General features: G+C 41.0%; 5 protein-coding genes and 1 long non-coding RNA gene across 7 annotated transcripts; 3 read left to right on the forward strand and 3 right to left on the reverse strand.

Annotated features, from left to right (window-relative positions):
• The first annotated feature begins 1,383 nt into the window (after positions 1-1,383).
• Positions 1,384-3,989, forward strand: LOC141829055 (floral homeotic protein APETALA 2-like). Of its 2 annotated transcripts, none has more exons than XM_074716474.1 (10): positions 1,384-2,110; positions 2,203-2,228; positions 2,310-2,340; positions 2,415-2,502; positions 2,560-2,705; positions 2,793-2,840; positions 2,936-3,027; positions 3,110-3,243; positions 3,312-3,458; positions 3,540-3,989. In XM_074716474.1, the coding sequence occupies exons 1-10, from the start codon at positions 1,599-1,601 to the stop codon at positions 3,750-3,752; spliced, it is 1,437 nt and encodes a 478-aa protein (XP_074572575.1). In that variant the 5' UTR covers positions 1,384-1,598; the 3' UTR covers positions 3,753-3,989. The 2 variants fall into 2 exon arrangements, with proteins under 2 accessions (XP_074572575.1, XP_074572576.1); XM_074716475.1 differs by having other exon boundaries at positions 2,796-2,840.
• Positions 3,990-8,325: 4,336 nt separating this feature from the next.
• Positions 8,326-11,902, reverse strand: LOC141829053 (NF-X1-type zinc finger protein NFXL1-like). Its single transcript, XM_074716473.1, has one exon. The coding sequence runs from the start codon at positions 11,779-11,781 to the stop codon at positions 8,512-8,514; it is 3,270 nt and encodes a 1,089-aa protein (XP_074572574.1). The 5' UTR covers positions 11,782-11,902; the 3' UTR covers positions 8,326-8,511.
• Positions 11,903-12,410: 508 nt separating this feature from the next.
• Positions 12,411-14,478, reverse strand: LOC141828820 (uncharacterized). The gene is made up of 2 exons (XR_012601836.1): positions 14,416-14,478; positions 12,411-13,149 (listed from the first exon to the last, which is right to left on the reverse strand). It is a non-coding gene; the product is annotated as an uncharacterized LOC141828820 (long non-coding RNA).
• A 186-nt stretch (positions 14,479-14,664) lies between these two features.
• Positions 14,665-17,872, reverse strand: LOC141830086 (ESCRT-related protein CHMP1-like). The gene is made up of 2 exons (XM_074717568.1): positions 17,347-17,872; positions 14,665-14,736 (listed from the first exon to the last, which is right to left on the reverse strand). The coding sequence occupies exon 1, from the start codon at positions 17,829-17,831 to the stop codon at positions 17,358-17,360; it is 474 nt and encodes a 157-aa protein (XP_074573669.1). The 5' UTR covers positions 17,832-17,872; the 3' UTR covers positions 14,665-14,736; positions 17,347-17,357.
• A 1,489-nt stretch (positions 17,873-19,361) lies between these two features.
• Positions 19,362-22,101, forward strand: LOC141829507 (uncharacterized). Its single transcript, XM_074716996.1, has 4 exons — positions 19,362-20,157; positions 20,598-20,668; positions 21,270-21,480; positions 21,550-22,101. The coding sequence occupies exons 1-4, from the start codon at positions 20,071-20,073 to the stop codon at positions 21,751-21,753; spliced, it is 573 nt and encodes a 190-aa protein (XP_074573097.1). The 5' UTR covers positions 19,362-20,070; the 3' UTR covers positions 21,754-22,101.
• Positions 22,102-22,371: 270 nt separating this feature from the next.
• Positions 22,372-25,531, forward strand: LOC141830149 (uncharacterized). The gene is made up of 5 exons (XM_074717633.1): positions 22,372-22,539; positions 24,008-24,146; position 24,377; positions 25,172-25,245; positions 25,326-25,531. Exons 1-5 carry the CDS (start codon positions 22,470-22,472, stop codon positions 25,447-25,449), a joined length of 408 nt encoding a protein of 135 aa, XP_074573734.1. The 5' UTR covers positions 22,372-22,469; the 3' UTR covers positions 25,450-25,531.
• Positions 25,532-26,479: the final 948 nt, after the last annotated feature.

Here is a 26,479-nt window from a genome sequence, read left to right on the forward strand (position 1 = left end):
GCAAATCAACTTATGCCTGTTCTATTCCCGAACAGAGAGTCGCATGCAGTGTTTAGAGAAAACGACATATCAAATAGCAACACAGTAATAAATTCAATGTTCCAAGGCATGTTAGCGAAAGCTCAAAGTGAATTGAAGTTTCAATATTTGTGTTGTTCAGCTGCAGTGAAATAGCTAGATAGTCAGTCAATAAGCAATGCAGGTAAAATAGTAAACTTCTGGTGAGCAAGCTCCCTTGTATTAGTGGTCAAATGGAACAGTTTTTCTCTGTGACAACAACTGCATTACAGGCATTCATCATGTGGCTCTTGGTCTGTTTTCCCATGTCTGAGAAAAGGGGAGAAGTCATCTGATACCTCTGTGTGATATATACACTAAGTCAATCCTTACTGCACTAACTTGAAGCCTTTCTTTCTTCTCTGTTCATCAACTCTTGTCTTTGCATTGAAGAGGGCAGGACCAAGTGACAGTGAAGAGTACAGTTCACTCCAAGCAGATATGTCAGTTTTCTCCCAGTTATGGCAATGAACATATGTTGGTCATGCAATTAATTATCAACAGCTGACATGTTATTCAATTTTCTGTGTAGGTTTTACAGTCATTTATTACTTGCATTTGCAGTTGCTTGCCATGCTGCTCCCAGTGATGATTCCAAGCTGCAAACGGATGTTAGGTTACTCATTGTAGCTGGGGATATACATCAACATGTACAAAGAAAAATACCCAGCTAGGAGAATTCTACAGAGTTCCTCCTCTATTGGATCTATTTGTCTGTTCCAAGGAAATAATAGAAATCCAGTGGGTTGAGTAGGTTAAGTGGAAACGTAGTCACGTAGAGAGAGTTCCAACAAGTTGGTCCAAGTTGAGGCATGCTGCTGATTCCTAAACTGAGATCATGAACAGAGGACCACAAACAGGCACCAGATCACTAGCTGGACACTTTTGATCAAGTATTATAAAAGCTTATTCAGATGTTCCTCGGCCATTCGACTACCACTTGTTCAAGAATCGACAGGTTCCTACGCGGACGCCCTCCTCTTGCATGCCATTAGTGCCATTTCCACGTAAATAAGTAAAATTATTTACTTATTTTCCAACGTTCAGTCAGTCACTAATCACATTGGGACGTCAGAAAAAAGGCCTCCTTCCATGGAGGGGCTCCCCACTGTGCTTTCGACAGTAAATAACATGAGTAAGCGTGGTGATACTGATGCAGATGGCACAGAGAGGGTTTCTGTCTTTTCCCTTGTTCTACAGTTCCACCTGCAGTATTAAAAATGGCATTGAGTGAATGGATCTGATCGGATCGGATGAAGAGTAGGAATTGTGTGATAAGTAGAGGTCCAAGTAGAGGAGACCACCATGGCTGCCTCCTCAAAGGAAAACTCCTTTTCTTTTAACTTTTAACTTACATTTTGGTGAAAGAGGAGTCCTTTTTTGATGTATGCACAGTGTCTGTTCCTTTCTCCCTGCTGCTAAGCTTTGAGTGGCACAAGTTTGGTAAAGCTGCTGCTGCCGCCGCCTTTAAATCGATTGTTTTGAGAAGAAAGATTGGAGTTTGAGGGTGGAAAGGAGATAAAAGAGGGATTTTTAGGTGGATGAAAGGGTCTTGGGATCTTAATAGTGTTGCCTCTTTGGAGGAGGATGACGACGGCGACCTGGTGGAGGCGTCGCCCGCCGGCGGAGAGCAGGATAAGAGCAATCCAGCCAGGGAGGTCTCCGCCGACGCCGAGATCAATGAGTCCAACGCCGAAGGAGCTGTGGGGGACGAGGTCGAGGCGTGTTGCTGCGCCGGTAAGATCTTCGGGTTTTCCATCTCCCACTGCGGCGACGAGAGCGAACCGCCGGCGGTCGTCACTCGGCAGTTCTTTCCTTCGGTCGGCGGCGATGGGGGTAGCGGCGGCGGTGCTCTGCCTACGCCGCCGCCCCCTGGCGCTCAATGGGCCGGCGCTCTCAGGTTTTGCCACTCGACGGAGCGGGTGGTGGTCGGAAAGCCGACGGAAGTGCCGCAGCCGGTGAAGAAGAGCCGACGCGGGCCGCGGTCGAGGAGCTCCCAGTACCGCGGCGTCACCTTCTACAGGCGGACCGGCCGGTGGGAATCCCACATCTGGTCAGCTTTCTCCCCAAACCATAAAAATTGGATCTTTTTCCTGGTCTTTTGAGCTTCTTCACTCATCTCTGTTTCTCCATTTTACCCTGCAGGGACTGCGGAAAACAAATCTATTTGGGTAAGTAATGGAAGGTCAGATCAAAAAATTACTGAATTCTGATAATCTAAATCAATAACTTTTTTGGATCATCATCTACAGGCGGTTTCGACACCGCTCATGCTGCTGCAAGGTACGACTATCTTCCTCCCCCAAACTATAACTCCAGTTTCCATTCCAGCATTTGACACACTAATTTCATCGCAGGGCATACGACCGAGCAGCGATCAAGTTCCGCGGCGTCGATGCAGATATAAACTTCGACTTGGAAGATTACGAGGAAGATCTGAAACAGGTGCGGTCGCTCTTAACTTTCCTCAGCTCATCAAATGTCTGAATGACTTGGCTGCAGATGGGCAATCTCACCAAGGAGGAGTTTGTTCATCTTCTTCGACGACAAAGCACGGCTTTTCCGAGAGGCAACTCCAAGTACATTGGCGTCACACTGCACAAATGTGGGAGATGGGAAGCTAGAATTGGACAATACCTGGGGAAGAAGTATAGTATTTCCTCCGATGTGCCTTATTTCATGTTGCCTTGTTTCTCCATTGTGATCTAGCAATGATTTGGCTATCCATTTGTTAGCAGGTATGTTTACCTTGGCCTCTTTGACACTGAAATTGAAGCTGCTAGGTAAGCGAAGGCTCCATTGAAACAATGGATTTTGCAGCTTGCTTCCTCCACAGACATCAAACCCTAAAGCAACTGGTTCGTTTTTGCTGTTTTAGAGCTTACGACAAGGCCGCGATCAAGTGCAGCGGCAAGGACGCGGTGACGAACTTCGATCCGAGCTTCTACTCGAACGAGCTCAATCCGCAGAGTGAGTTTCCAATATACTCGCATCCATCTCGTTATTGATTTGCTCAGGGTTCTAAAGTTTGCGTGCATCCCAAACTCGTTAGCTGCTTCTGTTCAGCACAGTCTGAGCTTGAGTTTGGGGAGCTCAAGATCCAGAAGGGATGAAGACGGAAACGGGATGGACCAAGGAGTTTCACTCGGCTTCGAGCCTGAATGGAGTCGCAACACCAGATTGAAGGTTCGCCTGCTGTCGTTCAAACTGTGCTAAAATAGCCTCTGATTTCTTCCATGTCTGTGGACTGCTAGTTTCCTGAGAGCGAAAGCAGAAGCCTCCATTCTCCGATGCTCATCGGCGCTGATGAAACGTGCAAGTACTCGCAGCTTATGAGAAGCGAAGCATTTCCACTCGTCGAGATCATTCCGCCGCGATTCGCTGTCCCTAGATTTCATCAGGTGGGTGTCCCCTCATTCCTTGGCTCCGACTATAGCTCAGCCTCTTGCATGAATACAGTTTCCTTTTCCGGCACGATGCAGTATGCGAGCAGCACAGATGGAGGTGAGCACCGACGCACGCATTTCGGTTGGGGGAACGACAGTGGAACTTGGCTGTCGGCGGCGACTGCACCGTCGACGCACTTGTTCTCGGTCGCCAATTCTGCAGCATCATCAGGATTCCCACCACAAGCACCAGCATTGCCTTTCGCTTGGCAACAGAAGAACGAGTACCAGTCCATCAGGCCAAGCTGAATGAAAGCATAACGTCGTGCGCCCTGCAGTGGTGGGGGATCTGTTGCCTCTCCTGTCAAAGGACCAAACAATTAGAAGAAGACAGTCGATTGAATGAGCGAATGACATAGTGATCATGTATCTAGTGAAGCTGTTCTACCTTGTATTCAAGGAAACTATTCTCCTACTGCATACTGCAGCTTGTTTGATCTAGTTCTTGCAATCCAAAACTACTGTTGACCACAAAAATTTACAAAATTTACCTAGCATTCAGTGAATAGTGGTTTAAAATGACTAGTGGATGATAATCCCTGCTGAATCTTAAAGTTACAATTTTGTTATAGCAAGTGTCACAGTTGGAGAATAAATATTCTGGGGTGCAATTGGAGACAATGAGGCCCTAGTTTTGGATAAGCATTAGGGGAAACACTTGAATTGTAATGCAATGAATATGAAGTCTTTGTCCTGATGTGTACCTGAGAAAACTGATTGATAACTGACTAAAATGAGGAGCTTTCACTTTAATTCGTTTCTATTCATTTCCTAGAACTCTCATTTGGACTTCAAACCTAGCCTTAACTAGCACTTAGTTACTAAGAGTGCACTAATGAAGAAGGTGGAGAATGAAGAAGAAGGCAAGTGATCCTCTTTTACCTTGGCACCTCAAACCTGTTTTCTTATCTCCTATCATTTCATTATTCCTCTTCTCCAAACAAACATATGCACCATCTGCATTAATGTTGGCGTTGACGGAATGTTTCAGTAGGGAAAAATAAGATTTAAAAGTAAAAGTAAAAAAATAAAAAACAAGGGTAGGGGGAAATGCGAATTTATCTTCTTACTAAGCTGGGAAGAAGAGAGAGGCGTCAGGGAAATAGAAAGGGGGAAATGCCAAAAGAGTAGTAAGTGATAGTACCTCCACTCTGGTCCTTTCTTTGTCCTTGTTCTGTTCGCTTTACAACAAGGCGTCCCTCAGAATGGTAAACCATGGCCAGGCACAGCATGGCCAGAGATGCGCATCTCTGCACACAACACAGGCAATGTGAAGATTAAGACCTCAGTGTTGCATCAACTAATCACATTCCCAGACAATTAATGTATCCTCAAGCTAAGAGTAAAAGCATTACTTAATACGCAGTAATTTTGGTAAACTGAATACAAATTAAAATAAAGTGACAATCAAATGCAACATAGAAGTTGCTGTTTTTGGTTAAAAGATAAACAAAAATGGCGGCATATTCCATACAGGGAGTAACAATGAACATCTCCAATTAACATAATGATAGTTGGATTCTTTCCTCCACCCACCCTACACAACAATAATATCCATAAAAAACTCAATCATTCACTTATCAACTGAGGTCCCATTTGTCAGTGTTACCTCCTCTCTCTCCTTGCATCTTATCATCAATTTGGATGGCTTAAAAGATGAATGGGACTTGCAACCAAAACAAGAGTGGCCTATGTTGAGCACATCGACCATGGCCAGTCCAATCAAATAATTGCAGATAGCTATGGCACTGGAGGCACCAACTTAACTTTATTTGAGCAAATAAGCAAGTACTAAAAAGGGAGGAAAAAGTTAGGAAAAAACATAAAATTGCAGGAAGCAAAATGAAACCAGCATCTTTTTTATTAAAAGGAAGGAAAAGAAAACGCTTTTCTTCACTCCTTTCACTGCTGCTGACGGCAGTATCAGCAGTTGGGCAAGCACCAGGGAGCAAGCAACAAGTAGCTTTTCTAGGAACAGTAAGGCTGCTCCTAACTTCTCAGCATCCACCCAAACCTTGTGTCCATTTTCATCACTTTCTTCTTGTCTGATTCCACTCTTTCTTTCTCTGCCTCTTCCATCTCAATCTCTCTTTCTTTCTCCCTCTGAGTGTGTGCAGGGAAAGAGAAGACATGAGGGCCATGGCATGTGATTGCATACTAGATGCTGCATGAGCACTCATTGCTGCTTTTTGCTGTGCCATCTGAGTGGACCACCTAAATTTGAGGTGGCAACAAACGAGGAAGAAGGAAGAAAAAAAAAATGAGACCTTAAAAGTATGATCAGCACTGTGCTGAATAAGTGGACTGTAAAGAGGAGACATACCAGTTTCCCCCTACAGGTCTCACCATTATCAGTGCTTTTGAAGGCACAGTTGAACTAGTCAGCTTTTGACTAGAGTCAAGATTTTTCCAGTTACTGAATCGAACTTCAGTCCAAGAAAAAGGCTTCCGTTCGATTTTAAAGAACGCAGACCATTATTTGAGACATATTGCAATATAAATTTACACTGAGGAATTCGTTTTACAAGAAGCAATCAATATAAATCACGAATAAAGATCTTATTAAATCATTAACAAATATATTTAAAAAAAACTCATTTAACTTATCAAAAATTTGGGGAGAAACCCCATTGCTCTTTACCAGTATCCTATTTCTTTTACCTTTTTTTTGTTATCTTCTGTTTTATGCACCTCCAAATTACCTTTTGGTTCACAAACTAACAGGCTGAACCAGCTGATTTAATCCTGTTCTGAAAACAATGACCACATATGAAAAAGAGGAATCTGCTTATTGAAAATAATTTATGGAGCTTTTAGGTGTTTACAACTGGATCATTGTTCTTTCGAATATAAATGTACATGAATCTCAATAATGGGGCTTCATTACAAGAAAATTGCCATTTTATCTTGTTGGATTCAATTTGAACCGATTGAGGAGGAACCTATAGGAACCGTGTAAATTATTTTCGTTTTTATTTTTATATTTTTGTGTGAGCTATGTAGATTGTTGTAAAGAAAGCATGTTGAATTCTTGGGCTAGTAGAACCTAAAAACCAACAGCAAGTCTTGCACAATTAACTGGCTGGGGAGAGCTGATTATAACAGTAAAGATGACAAATGTAAATGATTCCTCCAGAGGAGAACATGAAATTTTCAAGTTGAAAGGTTCCAATTTTTGACACGTATATTATTAGAATATTATAAGCTTGTAAATGGATCAAACTATATAAAAGCATTGGATATTTGACCTATATCCAAATTCAAATAGAATGTCAGTTCACACTCCTCTAATAAGAGATGAAAAATGCAGACTATTATACTTGGTAAACTTCCTTCCCAGTAAATCTCATTAACTATTTATGCACAATGTTGGCCAACAAAGTTACTTTCTACTTGTTTAAGTATTTATTAATGTATCGTACAACTACATTGCTTTTTATGTAAATATAAATCTCCCTCCATATGTGATCATTGCAATTTGCTATATATATAAATATACACAAGCTCCCACACAATAATGATTTGTATTTTTCAGAACCTATACATAGTTAAATGGACTTGGTTATGATGATTTGATGGGCAATATCAAATTACTTACAGGTCTGCCTTGAATCCACAGTTTAACATATTTGGTGCATATTCAATACGTACCTTCTTTTGAAGCGACATTAGTTAATTGCCAGCATATAATACCTTCTGCCAAGAAAACATGTGAGTTTCCATCTGATATATAAGTTTACATCTATTATATAATATACCAAATCAATTAACCTAAACAATTAAAAAGTAAAGCATAATACCCTCTTGAATATTAATTTGGCAAAATTGATTTATCAAATCAACATTAACTTGGACATCACTTAATTTTAGCACCATAGATTGGTTTAGCATGCATACTCCTTATGCAAGACCCAACTTATGTGAATGCTTTCCAAAACAATCACCATTTAATTATTTGGATGAAATTTATGCAGATGGAGATTCATGTGCATTGTTAGGTATGCATTACCGATTTTAAATGCTAATACAAAAGGAATCAAAATTAACATTCTTCTGTGTGCACAAAGATCATCCAAAAAATACACGCATTGATCATTCAAGAAGAAACACAAAGATCGCATGCATAGAAAGACTAGTCTAAATTCATTTTACTTGCAAATCAGCTTACCTCCAGAATGCCATAGATAGAGTTCACACATGATCTGAAGCAATGTAAGAAGTCCAAAGTTCATAACAATGAGCACGTACAGCTCCTGACTTTGGCACAACCTAAAGTTTTAGTAACATGTTTAAGACCAGCAAAGAAATATAAATTTTTAGATAAACCGTGAGAAATTAGAGGAAGGTTCAAAGCATATAGATGCTACAACTGAATTTTCTGGTATAAAACTGAAAACATATTAATGCTGTTTACACAAAAAAAGGTGGAATGAGAAAAGAACAATTCAACCTGAAATAGCATGCAGTCACTCAATGCTCAACCATGCAATAAAGAGCCAACAGTCATCTGTTTAGATTCACTGACAAAATTCCAATACATTGAGAAAATATTGAAATTGTTTCGATTAACAATTTAGTTCATCCTAGAAGATATTTGCATTGTCTTTGATGATTTTCTCACACAAGTTAAAGGATCACCTGTAGTTCTCCCGTGGTTTCCACAAGAACTGAACTTGCACAAGACGCTCCTTCACTCTACCAACTGACCAATTAGTGTTTAAGAGAATACCTGATATAATCAGCTGGGTCCTGATCAATATGTTGGTCAGCGAACAAATTAATATTTGCACTAAATTGAGAGCAGTAAGAATGCCCCCGGAAAAAAAGGGAAATTTGCTCAAGTAGTATTCTGTATACTATTTGCCAGAAACAACAAAAATAAGATGAGCAACAATGAGTCTGCTTCAACGAGTATAAATTTCTCATAGACATAATTGATTTACACAAATTGGCAGCAAAAGCAAAACAACATTCAAAGGGAAGCAACTCAGACAAGCCAAAACAGGCTTCATGCATAAGCTTCTTCCCAGTCGTCCACCTCTTTTATCTCTGTCTCACCAGCAGCAACACCCTGACTCACGGAGATCACATCACCACCTGTCTCAGGTTTCACAGTGGAGCTACCTTCACCACTGGAATCAAAAGGATGATCTGATGATTCAGTAGACAATGAATTCATAGTTGCATCAGAATCAAGAACATTCCATGGATTTGTTGATGCCGAGATTGGTGCAGCCTCTACTGGCCTCCAAGCAGGTGCTACAGCACTAACACTAGAAGAAGACCAATCCCCTCCCCAAGAATCTGATTCAGAGGCAACAACCTTATTCCATGGATTGCTAACCTTTGAGGAAACTCCATCCTCTTTAGGCCTTGTTCCCCATGCATTACTCACAGCAGAACTTGAAACTATCACTGCTCCCTGGTATACTGATCCATGATCTAACCTCCTCAAAGCTGTGGCAGCCCTTGCTGGGTCACTAAAAATTGCTAAAGCGTTCTTGTCGTTTAACCATACCAGTTCACATTCCCCTCCAAATCTTAGCACCAAGGCGCTGATATCTGCATCACGAGGCAAGTCTAGCATTGAAACAACATGTCGAGGATCCATATCGACTATAGGATCGAATGGTGGAGGATGTGGAGCAGCTAGCGGTACTCCTGGCTTCGAGCCCAATATACGAGCTGGAGGTCTTGACTTGGGGGTAACATGAACCACTAGGAATCGCTTTGGCTCCCAACCTGCAGTTTGGACTGTAAGTTTCCATCTTTCTGCTAAGTGCCATACTGCATCCCTCTTTTCTGTCGGCATAGGACAAAAGACATGTACTTTGATGCCACCTCCTTTTGTCTTTCCAAGCACCAAGAACTTAAACCTATCCTCCACAGACAAAACCCATTTAGGTTCCCTCCTAAAGAGATCAGCAAGAAGATCAGATGATGCTAAGTTTTCACCAAAATGCAAAGCATCCAAATTGGGAGGGGTTATGTCGAATGCATCTGCAAGGACACGTTTTCTCTCCAGCTTAGCACACTCTTCATCACAAGAGAGTTTCCTCTGCCCGAGAGAGACCTTCTTTCCATTGGCTTCCACGGGAAGCAATGAAGTTGGAAGCCTCTGAAGAATGGATGCTTCTAATACAGTATCAACGTGAAACTCATTGGTGGTTCCTCCAGCACCGCAAGGTACACTTGCAGTAATTCGACCACAAGAACAAGTTATCATGACAAGCACTCCACACCTAAGCTCAGGGCAGGTCTCTGAGGGATGACATGGTGCACTACAAGTGTGCTTGCAATCCCTCCTTGGCGCACCGCAGACCTGTCCACATGAAAACTTCACACTCACATCAGATGCAGATGCTGAAGCAGAAGAAGCATCACATGGAAGAGGATGGCAAGTCCTAGAACAGGCATGTATCCCGCATTGTCGAGTCTTACCACAGAGTTGATTGCACCTGATATCCTTGGATCCACAAGGTATATTCCTTAACAATACATGGCCTCCACTGCATTCCTTCACAACTGGTACAGAGCATGGTGGGCAATCTCCGAAATGGCAAGTGTGGGAAGCCGGGTGACCACATGGTTGGGGTTCCAAGCAAGGGTGGGAGCAGGACGGTCTTGGAGTACCACAAGGAAGTGGCGGTGGAATTGATGTCTTTCCGCAGGCACATGTCAAATCTGTGAATATGGTATCAAGACAAGGTGGGCAGTAACCACTGTGGCAAAGTAGTTGGCAAGAGTGTTGCCCACATCTGAGCTTCTTTCCACAAGGCATGGAGCACAAATGAGGATCCCAATCACTGTCCGAAATCGCTCCAGCAGTTTTAGAGAGAGGACAGCAACGTTCAGTGCACCGGTGCCTGCCACAGTTCTTTTTCTTACCACAGGACTTGTCACAAAGAAAAGTTTTGCTTTCTTCAGAGGCCTTGTAGCATTCCACTTTTCTGCTTGAAGAGAGGCATCGACATTTCTGGTCAACCAGTACCAAACAAGGCGGGCAATCTCCCTCATGGCAGGTCTCCTTGCACCTATGAATTCCGCAAGGAAGAACTCTTTCACAAGTTTCAGAACAAGTTGGAATCGGATCCAGGCAACTCTTCCTTTCATATTCCAGTTTGTTCTTTCCACAGTGGCAACTTTTTATCCTATCTGGTTGCAACTCGCACTCTCCACAAGACCCAGGATGGCATTTCTCTCGGCAGAAATGGTTCCCACATGAAAGAACATGACCACAGACAGAATTGCACGAGAAGACCCCATCTTGAATGCCTTCTACGTTTCCCTTCACCGCCATATCGCCACAAAGAACAACCTCAGTCTTCTTCTTACAAAAGCAAACAGTAGTAACAAGTACTCGGCAGTGGCTACACGGACCAGTGTGGCAAATCAATTCACAGCGGTGGCGTCCGCAAGAAAGGAAACGATTGCACTGCTGCCCGCACGAGAAGGGACTCTTTTGATCAGAGCACCGTCGAACAATCATCGTCTTGCCACATGGGCAAGACCGGTCTGGAGCAAAGGCCTTGCACGGTGGGCAAGGCCCAGGGTGGCACTGGAGGACGCAGACATGGGGGCAACGGTAACCACCATCACCATCCGACGCCAAGGTATTGGGCGCAATCCGATCAAGTGATTTTCTGCAGGGTTCTCCACAGGAGTGGGGAGTGAGGTAAAGATCATTCGAAGGATCCCGTCGGCTACCACAGAAGCAAGTATAAGAGAGCTCCTTGGCAGAAATGGATTGCACTGATTGGCACCCAGGGCACCGCCATCCCGCGCTGCCGCCGCCATCCCCACCGCCGGCGGACGGGACATCAGAGGACGTAGGCGAACGGGCCCACTTGCGGATGCAGTGAAGGTGGAAGATCGAGTAGCAGCTGGAGCACGACCAGATCGCAGCCGATCGCCGCACCATGTCATAGCAAATCATGCACTCCACCGTCCCGTTAGCTAGCTTGTCTTGAATCTCCTGCACCAACTGCGGCACGGAGAGGTCCGACCCGTATTCCGACGTCGGCGTCGCCGCCGCATAAGCCGGTGGAGACGGCCGGGGCTGGCGGTGCCAATGTCGGTGGGCGGGTTCCAAGACCGCAGGCGGCGGCGGCGGCGTAGGAAGGATAGAAGCGGAGGCGGACCCGCGGGGAACCCATTCCTGGCGATCACCGGAGGCATAGGGAGGTCGGTGATGTGGGCGAGGCCTCCGGTCGTTGCGATGCTGCTGCTGATGCTGATGCTGCTGTTGCTGGCTTCTCTCGTCGGTGGCCGGCCGCATACTGGACGAGACAAATCCTTCGATTTGGGATCCGGTAGCCGTGAGATCGAGGAAGGCGGAAAGGGAAACCCTAGGAGACGATAGAGAAGAGGGCGAATCCTCTCTTGCGAGTGGCGATGGATTAGGATGCATCGGCAACGCCTTTTATTACCAGAAAGCCACGACGTTAAATGCTTTCAAATCATTCGGCTTTTTAGTTTCTAAAAATAATAAAATAATATATATTTTGAGAACCGTCTTCCCCAAGAAAAAGTATATATATATCTTTCTTGGAGGACACGAAAATACTAATAATAATGAATAATAATTCACAAGCCACATTTTTTAAATGGGCCATCGTCCTTAATTCTACCAAATAATTGACCGGCCCAATAAGATCAAGCCCATCCTTTCTATTAAACCTACAGATGTCAAAATTATTCAATTTATTTCTCGGCTTACATTATTATTATTATATAAAAATTCAAAAAAAAAAAATCAGTGCTATTCAGATGAAGATGTCTGATAAAAATAAAATTATTTCACAAGAACTTCTCTCAACTGAAGATGATACTGTGTTCTCAGACTTAGTTTCTTCTTCACAAACTGAACGCAAAAGAACATCATCACATAATTAAGCTTTATCACCATAGAAGAAAAAAAAAATCATCATGACGAGGGAAATTGTTTTATAGAAAACAAATCAATTGGAATTACTATCTGAACAATTTTCAGCTTTAAGAAGTAGAAGAGGAAACAACTGAATCCAGAACTCCTCTTGCTAATTCGGCAAGAGAACTGTGAAGTATTCTGGGGAGGAAAACTGCTCGACCATCTCTGTGATTTCCCACAGCTTCATTGAACTGCAACCGGACTCATAAAACGTATTATCTGCAAGCATGCAGTTCAAGAAAGCTGTGGAAGACAACAGAGAGAGCCATATTCACACGACAAGTGAACACACAGGAGAAGATTGGATGGGAATTGAGGAGAGGAGAAAGGAATATATAGAGGGCCAAACCAAAGAAGAAGCTATGCAAACCTCAACTTTTTCTTTCTTTCTTTTTCTTTTTCTTTTTTCTCTCTTCTGGTTCAACTGTTGCAGAACAGAGAGTACAATTCACATTGGAGATCATTAAAAGCTGAATGCCTTTTGAGGCCGATCCATGGGGTATATGAGTGAGCATTAATTTCTTCTGTGTCGAAATCATATTGGCAGATTGCTGATGAAGATATTATGGGACTAACTGTGTCCGTAAATTAAGTGACGTGCATGGAAATGCATGAAGAATTTAGTGAGGAGACGAAGTGAGCCGCGAATGACGAACTGTTGTCGGGAGGAAATGGCAGACACCCAGCGCAATCCGCGCCCCCTTGAATACTCTTCTCCTGCAAAAGAAAATAGGTTAAAATAAAAACGACGATAATTTATTTTCAAATCAACAAATAGCCATCCATTTTAACTTTTTTTATCAAAAAAAAAAAAACACTCCACCCTATCAACCCCTTTATAAAATGATACCAATCCTCTTATCATAACTATAACAATTATAACAACTACGAAATCATAACCGTTGAAAATTAAATGAAAGATAATAATACAAAACAATACTGAAAGACATTTGATTAAATGTACAAGGTAGAATAGTGAAGTCTAATATCCTGTTAATAAAACAAATCAAACAAAGACACCCCTTTTATGATTTAGAAATAAAAAGGTGCCTTTTGATTTTTGCCCAAAGAAAATTTAGACATACTTCTAACATATACAATTGATTCAATCAAAATAATTAGGAATTAGTCATAAATCTTATATCCATAATGTGTTACGACCCCACAACAAGACAAAAGCAAAAAAATTAATATTTTCTAAAAGATATTGACAAAAAATATTTTAAAAAGTGATAAAAAAAATTCTACAAATAGATTCTAAGAAGCCAAAACGATTATAATCTTAAAAGGCTTCTTTTTGATCCAATTATTTGAGGGACAGGAATGACTATTGGTAGTCAAATTAGAGCCCTTTATCAAAAGGTGATAAAGATAATTAGACAATTTCTCTTTATTTAATCCTTGTCTCCCTGCAAAAGTTAATTGTTCACATTTGTTGGCTTCCTAATGGACATATAACCAATTAATGGTGGTGAGATCAACACAAGTTGGTGCCGTCAAGTCATGGATGGTGGTTGGATCAACCATTAGGACATAAATTACATCACCAGCCAACCTCACAATTTAACTTGATTTAACACTTATTTAAATTTAAGGCCATAAAAACAAACCTCAACCAACATCTAAAAGGGGCATATGAGGAACTCAAAAGAGCAAGTTTTTACAGTCATCCTCTAAACCACAGATCAAACTCATTCGCTATCCTACTTATTCGTGCAGCAAGTAACAAAAGTACTTCACCATTGTTCGAATAGAATGAATCTCAAGTGTTGTCAAGTTGGTCTGGAGAAAGCACCAAGGCTTCAACCAGTGTATTATAGAGTCATCATAAGATATGAAAACAGGATGTTTGATTTTTTTTTCCGAGTTCAACTATGTAATGGAGTTGATAATCGATATGTTACACATGTATGCCACACGGCTATGAAGCATTATTGGCAGACACCAAGAATAATAACATAGACGAATGATCGGTGCACTTACAGTGCTTTCAGCAAGATTTTTCCAACACCTAAAATGAAAGAAAAAGCAATCAATAAAGTGTCTCGCAAATCAGACAGACAAAGCTCATGAAAACTATGGAAATAATAATCACTTTACCAATTTATAGCAAAGAATATGCATTGCCCATAAAAGTAGAATACTTTATCTAACAATAAAAACGAAGATGGCTTACATTTCCAGGCGGATAGTGGAAACAAATTACTACATGGTATCTACATGTAATTTCCTCACATGCCAGAGTCGAGATGGAACTTAACCAGAATTTGTAGAGCGAGTAATATGAAAACTGAATTGACATATCTGCATCAGAGCGACAAAAGGAGCTTGAAATTTGTGCTAACTAACACATCTTTGACAAATACATCATTATTTTCATACTAAAACTAAATGCTTTATCTGTAACCATTGTGACATGAAGCACCTCCGAGGGTAAGCATAATTTAATAGATTGGTTTGTTGTTAGTGAAAAGGATTAGCTCGGAGTTAAGGAAAATTTTCAAGGGGCCTGTTTGCAATCTTTTCAATAAACTAGCAGAAGAGCAGTTTGTAGAAGAATTCATCTGAAGAACACAACTAAAAATAGAATAGAAATCTGTATAGCCAGAGAAAAGTCACGAGATTTTATATTTCTGTACTCACTAAAGAACAAGCCCAGATCCAATTTATTTTGCCTTTCAATAGTCACTTGAATGACATCTTGACCCACTCATTAAATATGTTACTAGAACTTTGGCACAAGTATCTAATAAGTGTCCTACGTATCTAAGATTATTACCAAAAATAATTATACAAATAGAGGTGTCAAGTGTCCACTGCAAGTATTGATGTTGAAATATCAATGCCCTACAAGCTATTGCTCCCTTGTTTACTCTCTTTCTATTCAGGCCAATAATTTTAAAGGTCGCTTGAGTGATTGCTTGTGTGTGTGTCTGGGCAAGAGTAGGTGCGGTCTGAGCACCACCACACCCAGGTAGGTTGGTGCTATTAGATGTGCACCATCTGGATAACTGTTTAATACCATGCGCTGCAAAATCAAGTATATGCCAAGGAAAAATGAAAAAAAACAAAACACACTCAAAATATTAAAAATAATAATAATTGCCCTGAAATTTCTCTAAAAACCACAAGCTCCTCTCCCAGGCAAACTCCTCTCCAGAGTATCACACTCATTCATGAAACGCTTCTATGCAAACTCCTCTCCTGCGCAAACTTCTACCTCAAGCTACACACCCTACAGGCAACAATCATATACAGTGAAAAACTTTGCAAATTGAGCTGTCATGCATTAGGCAACACAATAAAGTTGTTTTTGCGCAAACATCAGCAAAATTTGGCAGTGAGGTGGGCAAGGGCAAAGTGAGTGTGACGCCAGCAACAATGGAGATATTTCAGATCAATAGGTTATCAAATGATAATGGTTTAATTAACTATTAGTAGTATGTCACTAAGTAAATGTAGGTAAAGCATTCGTTGATATGATAATTCCTAGTAAAGTTTCAAAGAATCTTGAAGATCAACCTACAATTAATTGAATAATTCAACAAAATTTTAAGAATTAAAAAAGAAAAAAAAATGCAGGAGAATGGAGGAAAATTTTTTAATGCATCTTTATAAAAAATGTAAAATATGAATTTATTTTCAAAGTACTTCTGTTACAATATGCAACTTGCTACACAACTAAGGACCAACTCATCTACATCAGCCTTCAATTATCATAGAATTCGATACAGGTTGCAAGGGAAGTCACGATACGTTGCTCTATATAGGCAGCTAAGTATCATATTTGCATAAATTAAATGTGAAAAAATAGATTGACTGAGATAACCATGTTCAAAGGCTAATTAAAAGAGTCGAATGAATTGAAATGAACTGTGTAAGGGAGTATTTGATTAATTTGAATGTAAACAACAATATAGCTGGCATGACGCCAATGGAGGAATAAGATTCCTGTAGCTGGCCCCAAGGATTGGGAAAACATGACTTGATGATCTAGATGATAACTCAACTAAAACAGCTCTTCAATTGAATGGATTTCAATACAATTTCATGGATAGCAAAAGGAAAGACTAGCATGAGCTACATTTTCAGTGGCTTTGTAGCATTCTCGCTGCAATTTAGCTTAACTCTGTTAGTGTATCAGCAACTATTTCATCATCTATGGAAGGCAGCAACACCCATAATAATCAAGAAGTACACATGGATCATACTCAAACGGAAACAACATAACAAATATCTCCTAATTGATCATATGAGCGAACCACACAAGGAATGCAGATTCCAGAACATGAGTCACAGGTATTGATTCGCTGCTCATTTGCGCATAGTTGTTTGTTAACATGCCCTACTAAAGTTTTCACTCTTTTCTGGATAGGTCAAGGCTATACAACTATTAATTATCAACATTGCCAAGAGAGGAAGTGTATTCTGCATGGCAAAAATCCTATTGCATTTGAACACAAAGAATCATCAGTCCTCTGAGAATAAACAAAAGGATTTAGATTCTCTTTGATGGCATTCTGTCGTGATGTCTCTTTAATATTCATATTATCTACCCTTGAGTTTATACCAATTTTTTGGGAGCATTTGACTTCCTATTTCATGAATTCAGAATGGAGGGAAAACTCTTACTCGAAACAAACTCCACACTTGCCAAAAGTAAAGCTCGCTTAAGGTAACTGACTCTACTCTTTCTTTCAACCTCCAGATACAGGTTCTATAGAACTGAGCATTAACAGCAAAATAGCAATCATTTATTGTAATCTTACACTAATTATAAAATGGTCGATTGAACAAAAATATATAGTATAGCAAGCATTGGGAAACAATGTTCATTCTTCAATATAGATCCCTTGTTTTGACTTTCGTTGACAAATCAGGAGAAAGATAAATTATACAAAACCAAAGAGTCACCTTGAGAGGAGCTAACCCCTCTCCTTCAGTTCAGTCAAGCGCCTCGAAAGATCATCCTCATCCACCGGCTCCTTCTCCTTGGCAGAAGGGATGGCATGCGATGCAGCTTGAGGGAGACCTACGGAAACCTCAAGCCCGTAGTCATCAGCAACCTGCTGCATGAGGCTGTTGACCTCGGACTCGGGAGTGGAGAGACTGGTAGACCCGGCCATGGCGCCCTCCATGAACTCAGCCTCGACCTCCATGTTGACGAACTGGCGCTCGAACTGGTCCATGGTCTCGGACATCTTCTGCAGGTTTCCGGAGGCAAGGGAGGAGTCGAGCGCCTTGACGATCGATCCCATCGACTTCCCGATGGCCTGCATCTTGGCCTGCGTATCGAGCCGTGCGACCTCGGCGTCAAGCTGGGATCCGAGGCGGAGGCAATTCATCTGCTCGGTGCGCTTGCGGATGGCATTCTCCGCGTAGATCCGGGCGCCGTCCATGTTCCCCTTCTCGATCGCCTTCTTCGCCTTGAGCTTCTCCGACTTCTCCTCCTTCTCGACTTGTTCGCCTGCCTCTGCAGGCTCATGGCGCGGCCCGAAGGACGATTAGGGCTTGCGAAGATGGCATTTATTTGGGCTTTATTTGGGCCTTATATAGGGTCCGCATAAGTCGTGGCTCAAGTTGGGCCTCAAGTCGTCTCCGATATCCATCAACGCAGAGCCCTGTGCAGTGAACAAACCAACCTCAACGCAAAACTCCTCTGTTTTTTTTTTACTGTTGAACGGCAAAATTCCCTTTCTTTCTAACGCAAAGGTAAAGTGATAATTTGCAGCCTGCTCTTGTCCCTTTCATCTTTATGTCTCCCTGTGCAGATTGCCGAAGGCAACTGCAATTCCCAGAGGCGAACACAAAATGCCAGGCTTGATCCACAAGCAGCAGCAGCAGCAGCAGCAGAGGGGTGGAACTGGAAGGAAGGTTTCGCCAATGGCCAGGGCAAGAAAGCGAGAGAAAGAACAGGAAAAGAAGGTAGGGACATGGAGACGGAGCTTGAGGTGGAAGAAGAAAAAAGCCAAAGCATTTATTGCGGACGGACAGCGACTCGAAACAGAGACAATAAAGGAGGGGCATTTTGGTGAATTCACACGGCCGAAAGGAATCCGAGAGACGGAGGAGAAACTCTTACTATACCTCTCGTACTTTGCTTATTTTTCATTTTGCCCCTGTAGAGTAAAATATTACGGAAGAAATATCTGTCTTGAGAGAACTGATATCTGGCGCAATGTATCCCGTGCGACCCGTGCGCGACACTTTTGATCCATCATCACTGTCACCGCCCTCGTTGCGCTGTCCGACCACTGCCAGTCGCTGCTTCGGACGCGATTGATGCGCCACTTGCCGGCGCTCCGTCCGATGACGGATTTCTAGCCGAATAGTGGTCGGAATCCGATGAATTTCATCCGGAACACAGTCGGTAGTGTTTGGCACCAGATTCTAATCAAATCGCGATCGGATTCCGATCAAATCACGATCATATTTCGACCAAATCACAGTCGAAGACCGGCCGAGGAAGGATTACCGTGCGATGCCAGTCCTTCCTCGGTTGGTCTTCGACCGTGATTTGGCTGAAATCCTATTGCGATTTGATCGAGCAGTGGCGGTGAGCGGGCACGGGTCGTGTTTCCGATAAATTTGTCGAATTTCGATCACTAGTTGGTCGGAATCCACCACCGGAAGGAGCGCCGGTGAGTGGCGTGTTGATCGCGCCCGAGGTGGCGCAGGCGGTAGTTGGACGGGGTGGGGCGGTGGCAGCGGCGGTGTGGGCCAGAGGCGTCGCGCATGAATCGCACAGGATATCAAATTTCTCTGTCTAGATATAAAATTTTAAATTCTAGGGGGGGGGGGGGGGGGGGGGGGGAATAGAATTGGGGGAAAATGCAGGATTAGAGTGTAAGTTTTGTCATTCAATGTGGGGGAAAATGATATTATATTCCATCATCTCCACCGCAAATGGTGATGACGATGTACAATTGCAGGCGGCAGCAGCTGCGGCAGCAGAGCAGGCAGGTAGGCAGCAGCCAACAGCTGCTGCAACATCGCAGCACAGACACCGCTCATTCATCCCTTCTCCATCCACCCTTCTTCCTTCCTTCCCTGTCAACCATGCCAAAGAAGAAAACCAAAAAGAATCTCCACCCTCCGAGAACAAGTCCATTCCATCCATGTCTTTGTTCCTGATGATGGCCCATCTGGACCAGGAGCGAGTCATATGAGGTGGGTAGGGGTGGAGGAAAACCAAGGCGAGACCGAGACCGAGGCCAAAAGAAAAGGAGCATCAGTAAGACGAGGTGGTGAGAAATCAAAAAAAGGGAGAAATAGGAGGAGGAGAAGTGAGTGTCCTCAGATATGCATCACCATTCACCCAACCAAACCTCTCTCTTTCTCTCTCACACAAGACTACTGCTCCGAGCTTGCCAGATTTGCCCCTCTGAGGCCCAGAAAACCCTCCATCCATCTCCACCGAGCAGGAAATTGCCAGCCCTCCTCCTGTTGCTGTGCGCAATTTATTTGGGCCTTTCGGTCATGGTCAGACCGCAGAAAACTGAGGGAGGAGGAAACCCCACATCTGCTTCTGCTTCTCCGTCGCTCCTTGCAAAGGAGGAACCTTTTCCCATCTGCTGCCTGCCTGCTAGGGTTTCGCTCCGCTTCCGCCTCCAAAGTTGAGATTTTGGCGCCGCTGCGATGTGGAAAGGCAAGAAATTGAGCGAGGAAGCCAAGGCAAAGTTCAGGCATCAGAGTCTCCTGCAGGATTATGGAGATCTGGTTAAGGTGAGAGATTCCCCTTCCTTTCGCTCCTCGGATCTTGATCTGGAAATTTTATTGTGTTTTAGATGCTAGAATTTCCAATCTAAGAATTCGAGACCTGACTTTCTTCTAAGAAGTAAGAACCCTAATTTTCCAGCATCCTGCTAACGAGATGATGATTGGTGTGCTACATGTCACTTATTGACATTTTTATTCGATATATATCGACCTAATGGTTCTGGATATCGGATTTTGTTGTTCCCCTATAACAATTTGCCTCCTTGGATCTCTGTTCTAGATTCATCAAGAACTATGAGTTTGGTGTTTTTTTCAGTTCTTGTATTAATTTAGGCATCTCAAACATCACTATTAATTTCATGAACACTGTTAATCTTGTAAACGCACTCATGCCATAGATAGCAATTTGTTTCTTTAAGAATCTCTTACACAGCAATCTGTGACAGGAAACTGAAGCAAAGAGGATGAAACTGCAGACGGCTAATCAGAAGAAACTTAAACTTCTTGCTGAAGTGAAGTTAGTATCTATATATTCTAGTTCTTTACATAGGGGAAAGAAATTATCTGTAGAACTTGAGCCCTGAGGTTGTTTCATTAATTCTACAATTACCATTTGCAATCTTTAGTTTTATGGCCATGACAATTTTATTAATAAAACTTGATAAACACAAATAATTGAAAAACCATATGTGCATTGAAGTGTGGTTTGATTTTGAGAGGTCTTTAGGGTTATTCCGAATGGTGAGAAAAAACTACAATGAAGGTGGCCTCCCCCTTAATAGCCGTATGCCCTGGGGCATTCACAAACACGCCGGATCTCATGGCTCTACGCTTAAAGGGCCCCCCTTCATCATAGTTTTTTCTTCCATATAGAATTCCCTATATACTCCTCTCGAAGAACTCTCAAAATCTAAGGAATATGTGTACTTTTGTTTAGGTAGAAGGAAGACATATAATTTAACTATACATTATGTTGTTCTTATTTTGTACTTTCTAGTTCTCTTTAGAATGGTTGAGAAGGTATAAGAGTTAAGGAAATAAAACTGTAATTGTAAATCAAAACAATCTTAGAATGTTTACTATTTCGATAATCTTCTCCTTGATTTTCAATGCTATAGATTCTTGCAAAAGAGATACAAAAGCCTAATGCAGAATCCATCTGGAACCATACAATTGAAGCTGAAAAAGAAACCACAGAGTCAGTCCATTTGTCAACCTTCAAATGCTAATGCATTTTCTCAGCTCCCTGCTAAAGAGCAAAGAGTAAAACTGAGAGATTTTGCTGGTCCAAGCACCTCAGTGATTGACTTGAACCGGGTCTTGTCTCCGGTAACTACTGCAATCTCATACTGCATGATCGAATGAGTTACTGACAATGGGTGTTCTCGTGGTATATAGGTCGGTGAGGATACGGACGAGTACCCGTTAAGCTTCAACACAGAGCCCGCAAAGGCTGATAAACTGAGGAAGAGCTTAGCGGAAAGCAATACTGCTGCTAACGATCTTAACCTTTCGATCTGTCGAGAAGTTGTCCATGAACCATCAAACAAGGTGGCGAACAGAAAGATTACATGGCAAGATCAGTTAGCTTTGCGGGTGTAGGTTATTCTTCTATCGCATAAAGGGCGAAAAATCTGTGCCCTTGACTGATTTAATTTATGCTTGATGGAAATATTTGTCTAAAGGAAGGCTAGACACAGACACTTGATCTTATACATGGCACTTTTTAGAACTCTGGAATGATGTTTTTGTCATTCCTTTTGTAGATTGTTTGATGGATTGAGTTGAAAAATCTGTGCTGATAACACAAGTGTTCTTAGGATTAGCTAACTGAGATCGATGATGATAACTGATAAGGAATTAAGTGGTATATTTTTGTTTTGGAAAGACAATGCAGAAGTAATTGTTTTTGCTGTTGATTTCAAGATACTATTGCAGTGTTTATTTTCAGATTGTGGTTGTTTAAATTGTAAGCTGCCTGTTATTTGAATAGATATTTTATAAATCCAAATTATAGAAAAAAATTTACAGAAAAAGTTTGATAAATTTTCTTTTTATGGATGTAATGAAAGGAAAATATTTTTATTTATTTTTCAATTCTCTATATAAAAATTATTAATATTTTTAGGTCGGCTCTAGTTTGGTCCGGGACCCGGTCCGGCCCGGTCTATTTAAAGTCGACGCCCCGTTAAAGTCGCACTGGGACTCCGGTGCGTCGCCGTCTCGTCATCCATGGCGATTACATCCTCGTCGCTTCCTTCACCCTCCTCCGTCTCGCTTTCTCTCTTCACTCTTTCAGGGCTGCTTCTTACTCTCCAATGGCTTCCAGGAGTGCAGTCGGTGGCCATTTGTTGAGTGCGCTGACGCCACCTTTGCAGAAATCCTCACGTGAGTAAAGGTGTTAGCTTTTTCTGGTTTCTTAATTTGGATTCTGTGATTCGCCCCCTTGATGTTTTCGATCCTATTTGCTTATTGTATGATTTCAAGTTTTTGGGTATTCGCTTGTTTGATAGGTTTGGACTTTAGACCAAAACCATCTAATAATTTATTGCAACTATGGAAAATTGGTGTGCTAAATTTTGACTTTTTATTTTTATTTTTTCTTGTTTTTCTGGGTCATTTTAGTTATCTTTTTCGCATCTTTATGCCTTTTATGGTTGATTTTCCCTCCGGATGTGATTTCTTATTGTGCGTCTAGAATTTCTTGCATATATTTCCTTAAGATTGTTGCAATGAGGACAAGATGTGGTTTTTTCCCCAACATATTTCAGACCCTACTCAGGTCTGCTTCACCTTGGCATGCTTCATGAATTTCCCAGTTGTTTTTCCCAGAAATGACCAAATTTGATGTGAGAAATCAAAGCTGAATTATTATTATTTTTAGAGGCAATCAGAATTGGTGATGGAACCATTTTGCTCAGCAATTTGATTAGTTAAATATTTTTTGAGGGAACATTGACTCTTTGTTATTTTTATTTATAAGAACTAATTGAACAAGTGAAATATTTGTGAGGGAACAGTGCATCTTTGTTGTTTTTGTGTAGAAAAACCAGTTGAACAAGTAGCATGCACAATAACCTAAACCAGGGATGCTGAATGAAACTAAATTCTCAGCGAAGCCTAGTTTTCTGTGTGACGGTGTAATGGAGTTCTGATGGATTGCATTCCTATTTCTAGCATCATAGATGATTGTATGTGCTGCCTTGTAAGGTATGATAGATTATACATGGGCATTAACTTTTTCCTGTAAAAAACAGTGGGGCAAATAGCATCATTCATTTAGCTGATGCAGTAACAATCTGATGGATTATACTATAGTTTTTTTCTAATGTAGGGCAAATTTCCCATACTCACTGTTAATCATAGTTTATATATATATATATATATTTAAAGTATGGCAAATTTCCCAAACTCACTGTTAATCATATACACTAGAGAAACTGAAGGAAACTAAATTCTCATCTTTTGGCAACCTGATCTTTCAGCTTGTTGATAGAAGATCATGATATAAGCATATCTGGTCGAAACATCTTCATTTTCACCTCATAAAGACATGAGTTGCAATACCTGTTGTTTTTTGACTGATCTCTATGTCAATTTTAGACTTGCATTTTTCAAGTTAATTTTATTTCAAATAATCTCTGTCTTAATTTCAGATTTGCATATTTTCTTTTTCTTTTCAGTAAATCCAACAAGTATATTCAATGAATTCAATTGTATAAGAGCATGCCTTCACAGGCAGTCTGATCTTGTGCTGTTAATTTTCTTAGGCACACATCCTATGAAATACTCTACATCCTTGAGCACTGGATTTGATGTTCTCATGGTCATATCAACATGATTTCCTATTTTTCAGGCTGCCTATCAAATGAAAGTTTTGCACAATGTTTATCATGGTCTTCTAGCAGAAGAGAACAAAAAATGAAGCCTCTGCGTGTATATGGTTTATTTGGGGGTAAAAAGGACAAGAATGAAAATGATGATGCACCGTCAAAGTTCACTGGATTGTTGTGTTGATGTTGCTGTATTTGAGAATTTAAAAAGGCAATTGTCATATTGTCTGCCCCACCATTAATTTTAAGTTTCAAGCGTTCAAACATATGCATTTACTGCTTAATTACACTCAAATTATAGTTTAAGCTCTCCAGCTTAAATTAACTCATACAAGTTTTGAAAATAAGAAATGAAATGCTTAATGAATTGAAGGAAAAAATCAGGACACAAGAGTGAAAAACCTATTGTCTTTTTATTGTTTTTCTTACCTCTTGGACACGATAGTGAACATCTGTCTTGTTATGATTTTCCTTTCCTCTTCACACTTGTGAGGTTGGGTTAAGCCTCTTTTCCCTCAACTTTTTGGAGATAATCTAGAAGTGATTCTTGTGCTTTTGTTAAGCAGGGGATGCATTGGTATTGCTCCTTGATATCTGACATCAAACAGGACTATGCTTGCGCTCTTCCTTCTCCTTGTCTTCTTTTGAATGGCTTGTAATGCTATGTGTATTTTGGAATCCCTGTACACCATAATCTTTAATTGCCTACCAGGAAATTATCCTGGCTGTTGCAACAATGTTAGCTGTGGCATCTTCCTTGTCTCATGTAATCATTGCTCATTCAAGATAGCAAGTGGCATTAAATTCTTCTCTCATTTTTGTTGCTGATCCAGGCTATATCTTTGTTCTAAATTTCCTGCCATGTCATCCCATGCCATCTGGGTCTTCTCATAGTCCAAGCATGGCCAGCCATCTGGAAAACCTTGGTCAGTCTTGACCTAAGCAAGTGAGTTCTTGTTTCTAAGCTTCTGTATTACATTCTTACTTTCTGACATTAGGAGTGGATCCTCTCTTGTTTCAACCACTCATTTGCAATATTTTTAACTCAATCAAAACTTGCTTGTTCTTTTCTAACTCTTCCTTTCTCATTTATTCTTTCCATATTATTTTCCTTGTATCTCATTGTGAATATGTTGTGAACTTGAAGAGTGTCTCTGGTTCAACTTGACATTTTATTTGTATTATAGGCAGGTATTCTGGGAAACATGCAGAATTTGTTTGAGACTGTTAAGAAAGCACAAATGGTAGCTCAAGTAGAAGCGTATGGACTATCTACTAATTTCCCTAGCTTTCTGTTTTCTTGTGAGCTTTTACACTTATCCTTTCCCATTTCTTTTGTAGAGTGGAATTTGATGGCTATTGTGAAGGTGAGCTAGTAAAGGTATGTTTTGCTGATTGTCATTTTCTTCCTAGCAAATTCTCATGTGCACTGGTATATTTGACAGCATTTTCCCAATTGTCTTGACTAGATGCTTTTCCTTCAGTTAAATGGTAATATGAATATTCATTTTGTCTAATTTATTTGTTGTGAAAGTCCTGTTGCAAGCTCTGTACTAATTTGGTGAGATGATTGTGTATAATTGCTCCAACAGTGAAAAAAAAATATGAAATGCATAATTTCGGTTGACATCCAAGTCTTTCAGATTGAGAATAATAAAGCCAGATAATTAGATAAGCACCTGTACAAATTGGAGAAGTTCTAAGGCTCAACATATAAGGGATGAGGAGGGCAATAATATGTTACAATGGCGTATCATCTAAGTTAGAAGAAACAACCAGAAAAAGTATACTGAAGAGTTAAATATGTTAACATGCAGATTAGAATTAGTTATTTTAGGAACTATCCTCAATAAGGGTAAGTGTGACTACGGATACAAAAATAGGAACATTTAAATTGGGGTTTAATGAGTAAAAAAAGGAGCTTTCCGTTAAGATGAATCATACCAAGCAATCTCGATTGGTTCTTCCATCAAGTACTAGGTGTTAGTATCGAAAGAATCAAAATTTTTTTACAATGGTTCGAGTCTTAAATCCCCTACCGAGAGCCCCTATCATTTATCCCCATAGTTTGGGTCCGAACTCCCTCTACTGAGAGCCCTCCTACTATTATCTCTATGGTCTGGGTCCGAACTCCTTCTATTGAGAGCCCCCCTACCATTATCCTCATGGTTCAAATCTCCTCTACTTCTTTCATTTTTCTTGAGGATACTTACATAGCTCTACATAGATCATGACTTTGATATTGCTTGTTAGTACCGATAGAATCAAAATATCTCCACAATGGTATGATATTGTCCACTTTGAGCTTAAATCCTTATGGTTTTATTTTTAGACTCTACCCAAAAGACTTGATACCAATGGAGATATCTTACGTCTTATAAACTCATGATCTTTTCCATATATTTCTAATGTGGGATTTTGATTATATCATTTCTAATGTTTATCGCTGGTTGTGTCAGATCACTCAATTTAATTTGATGAAATTCAATTTTATT

The sequence above is a fragment of the Curcuma longa genome, chromosome 5 (assembly GCF_044706935.1).
Source record: "Curcuma longa cultivar G26 ecotype Majalengka, Jawa Barat chromosome 5, ITB_CL_G26_1.1, whole genome shotgun sequence".
NCBI lineage: Eukaryota > Viridiplantae > Streptophyta > Magnoliopsida > Zingiberales > Zingiberaceae > Curcuma > Curcuma longa.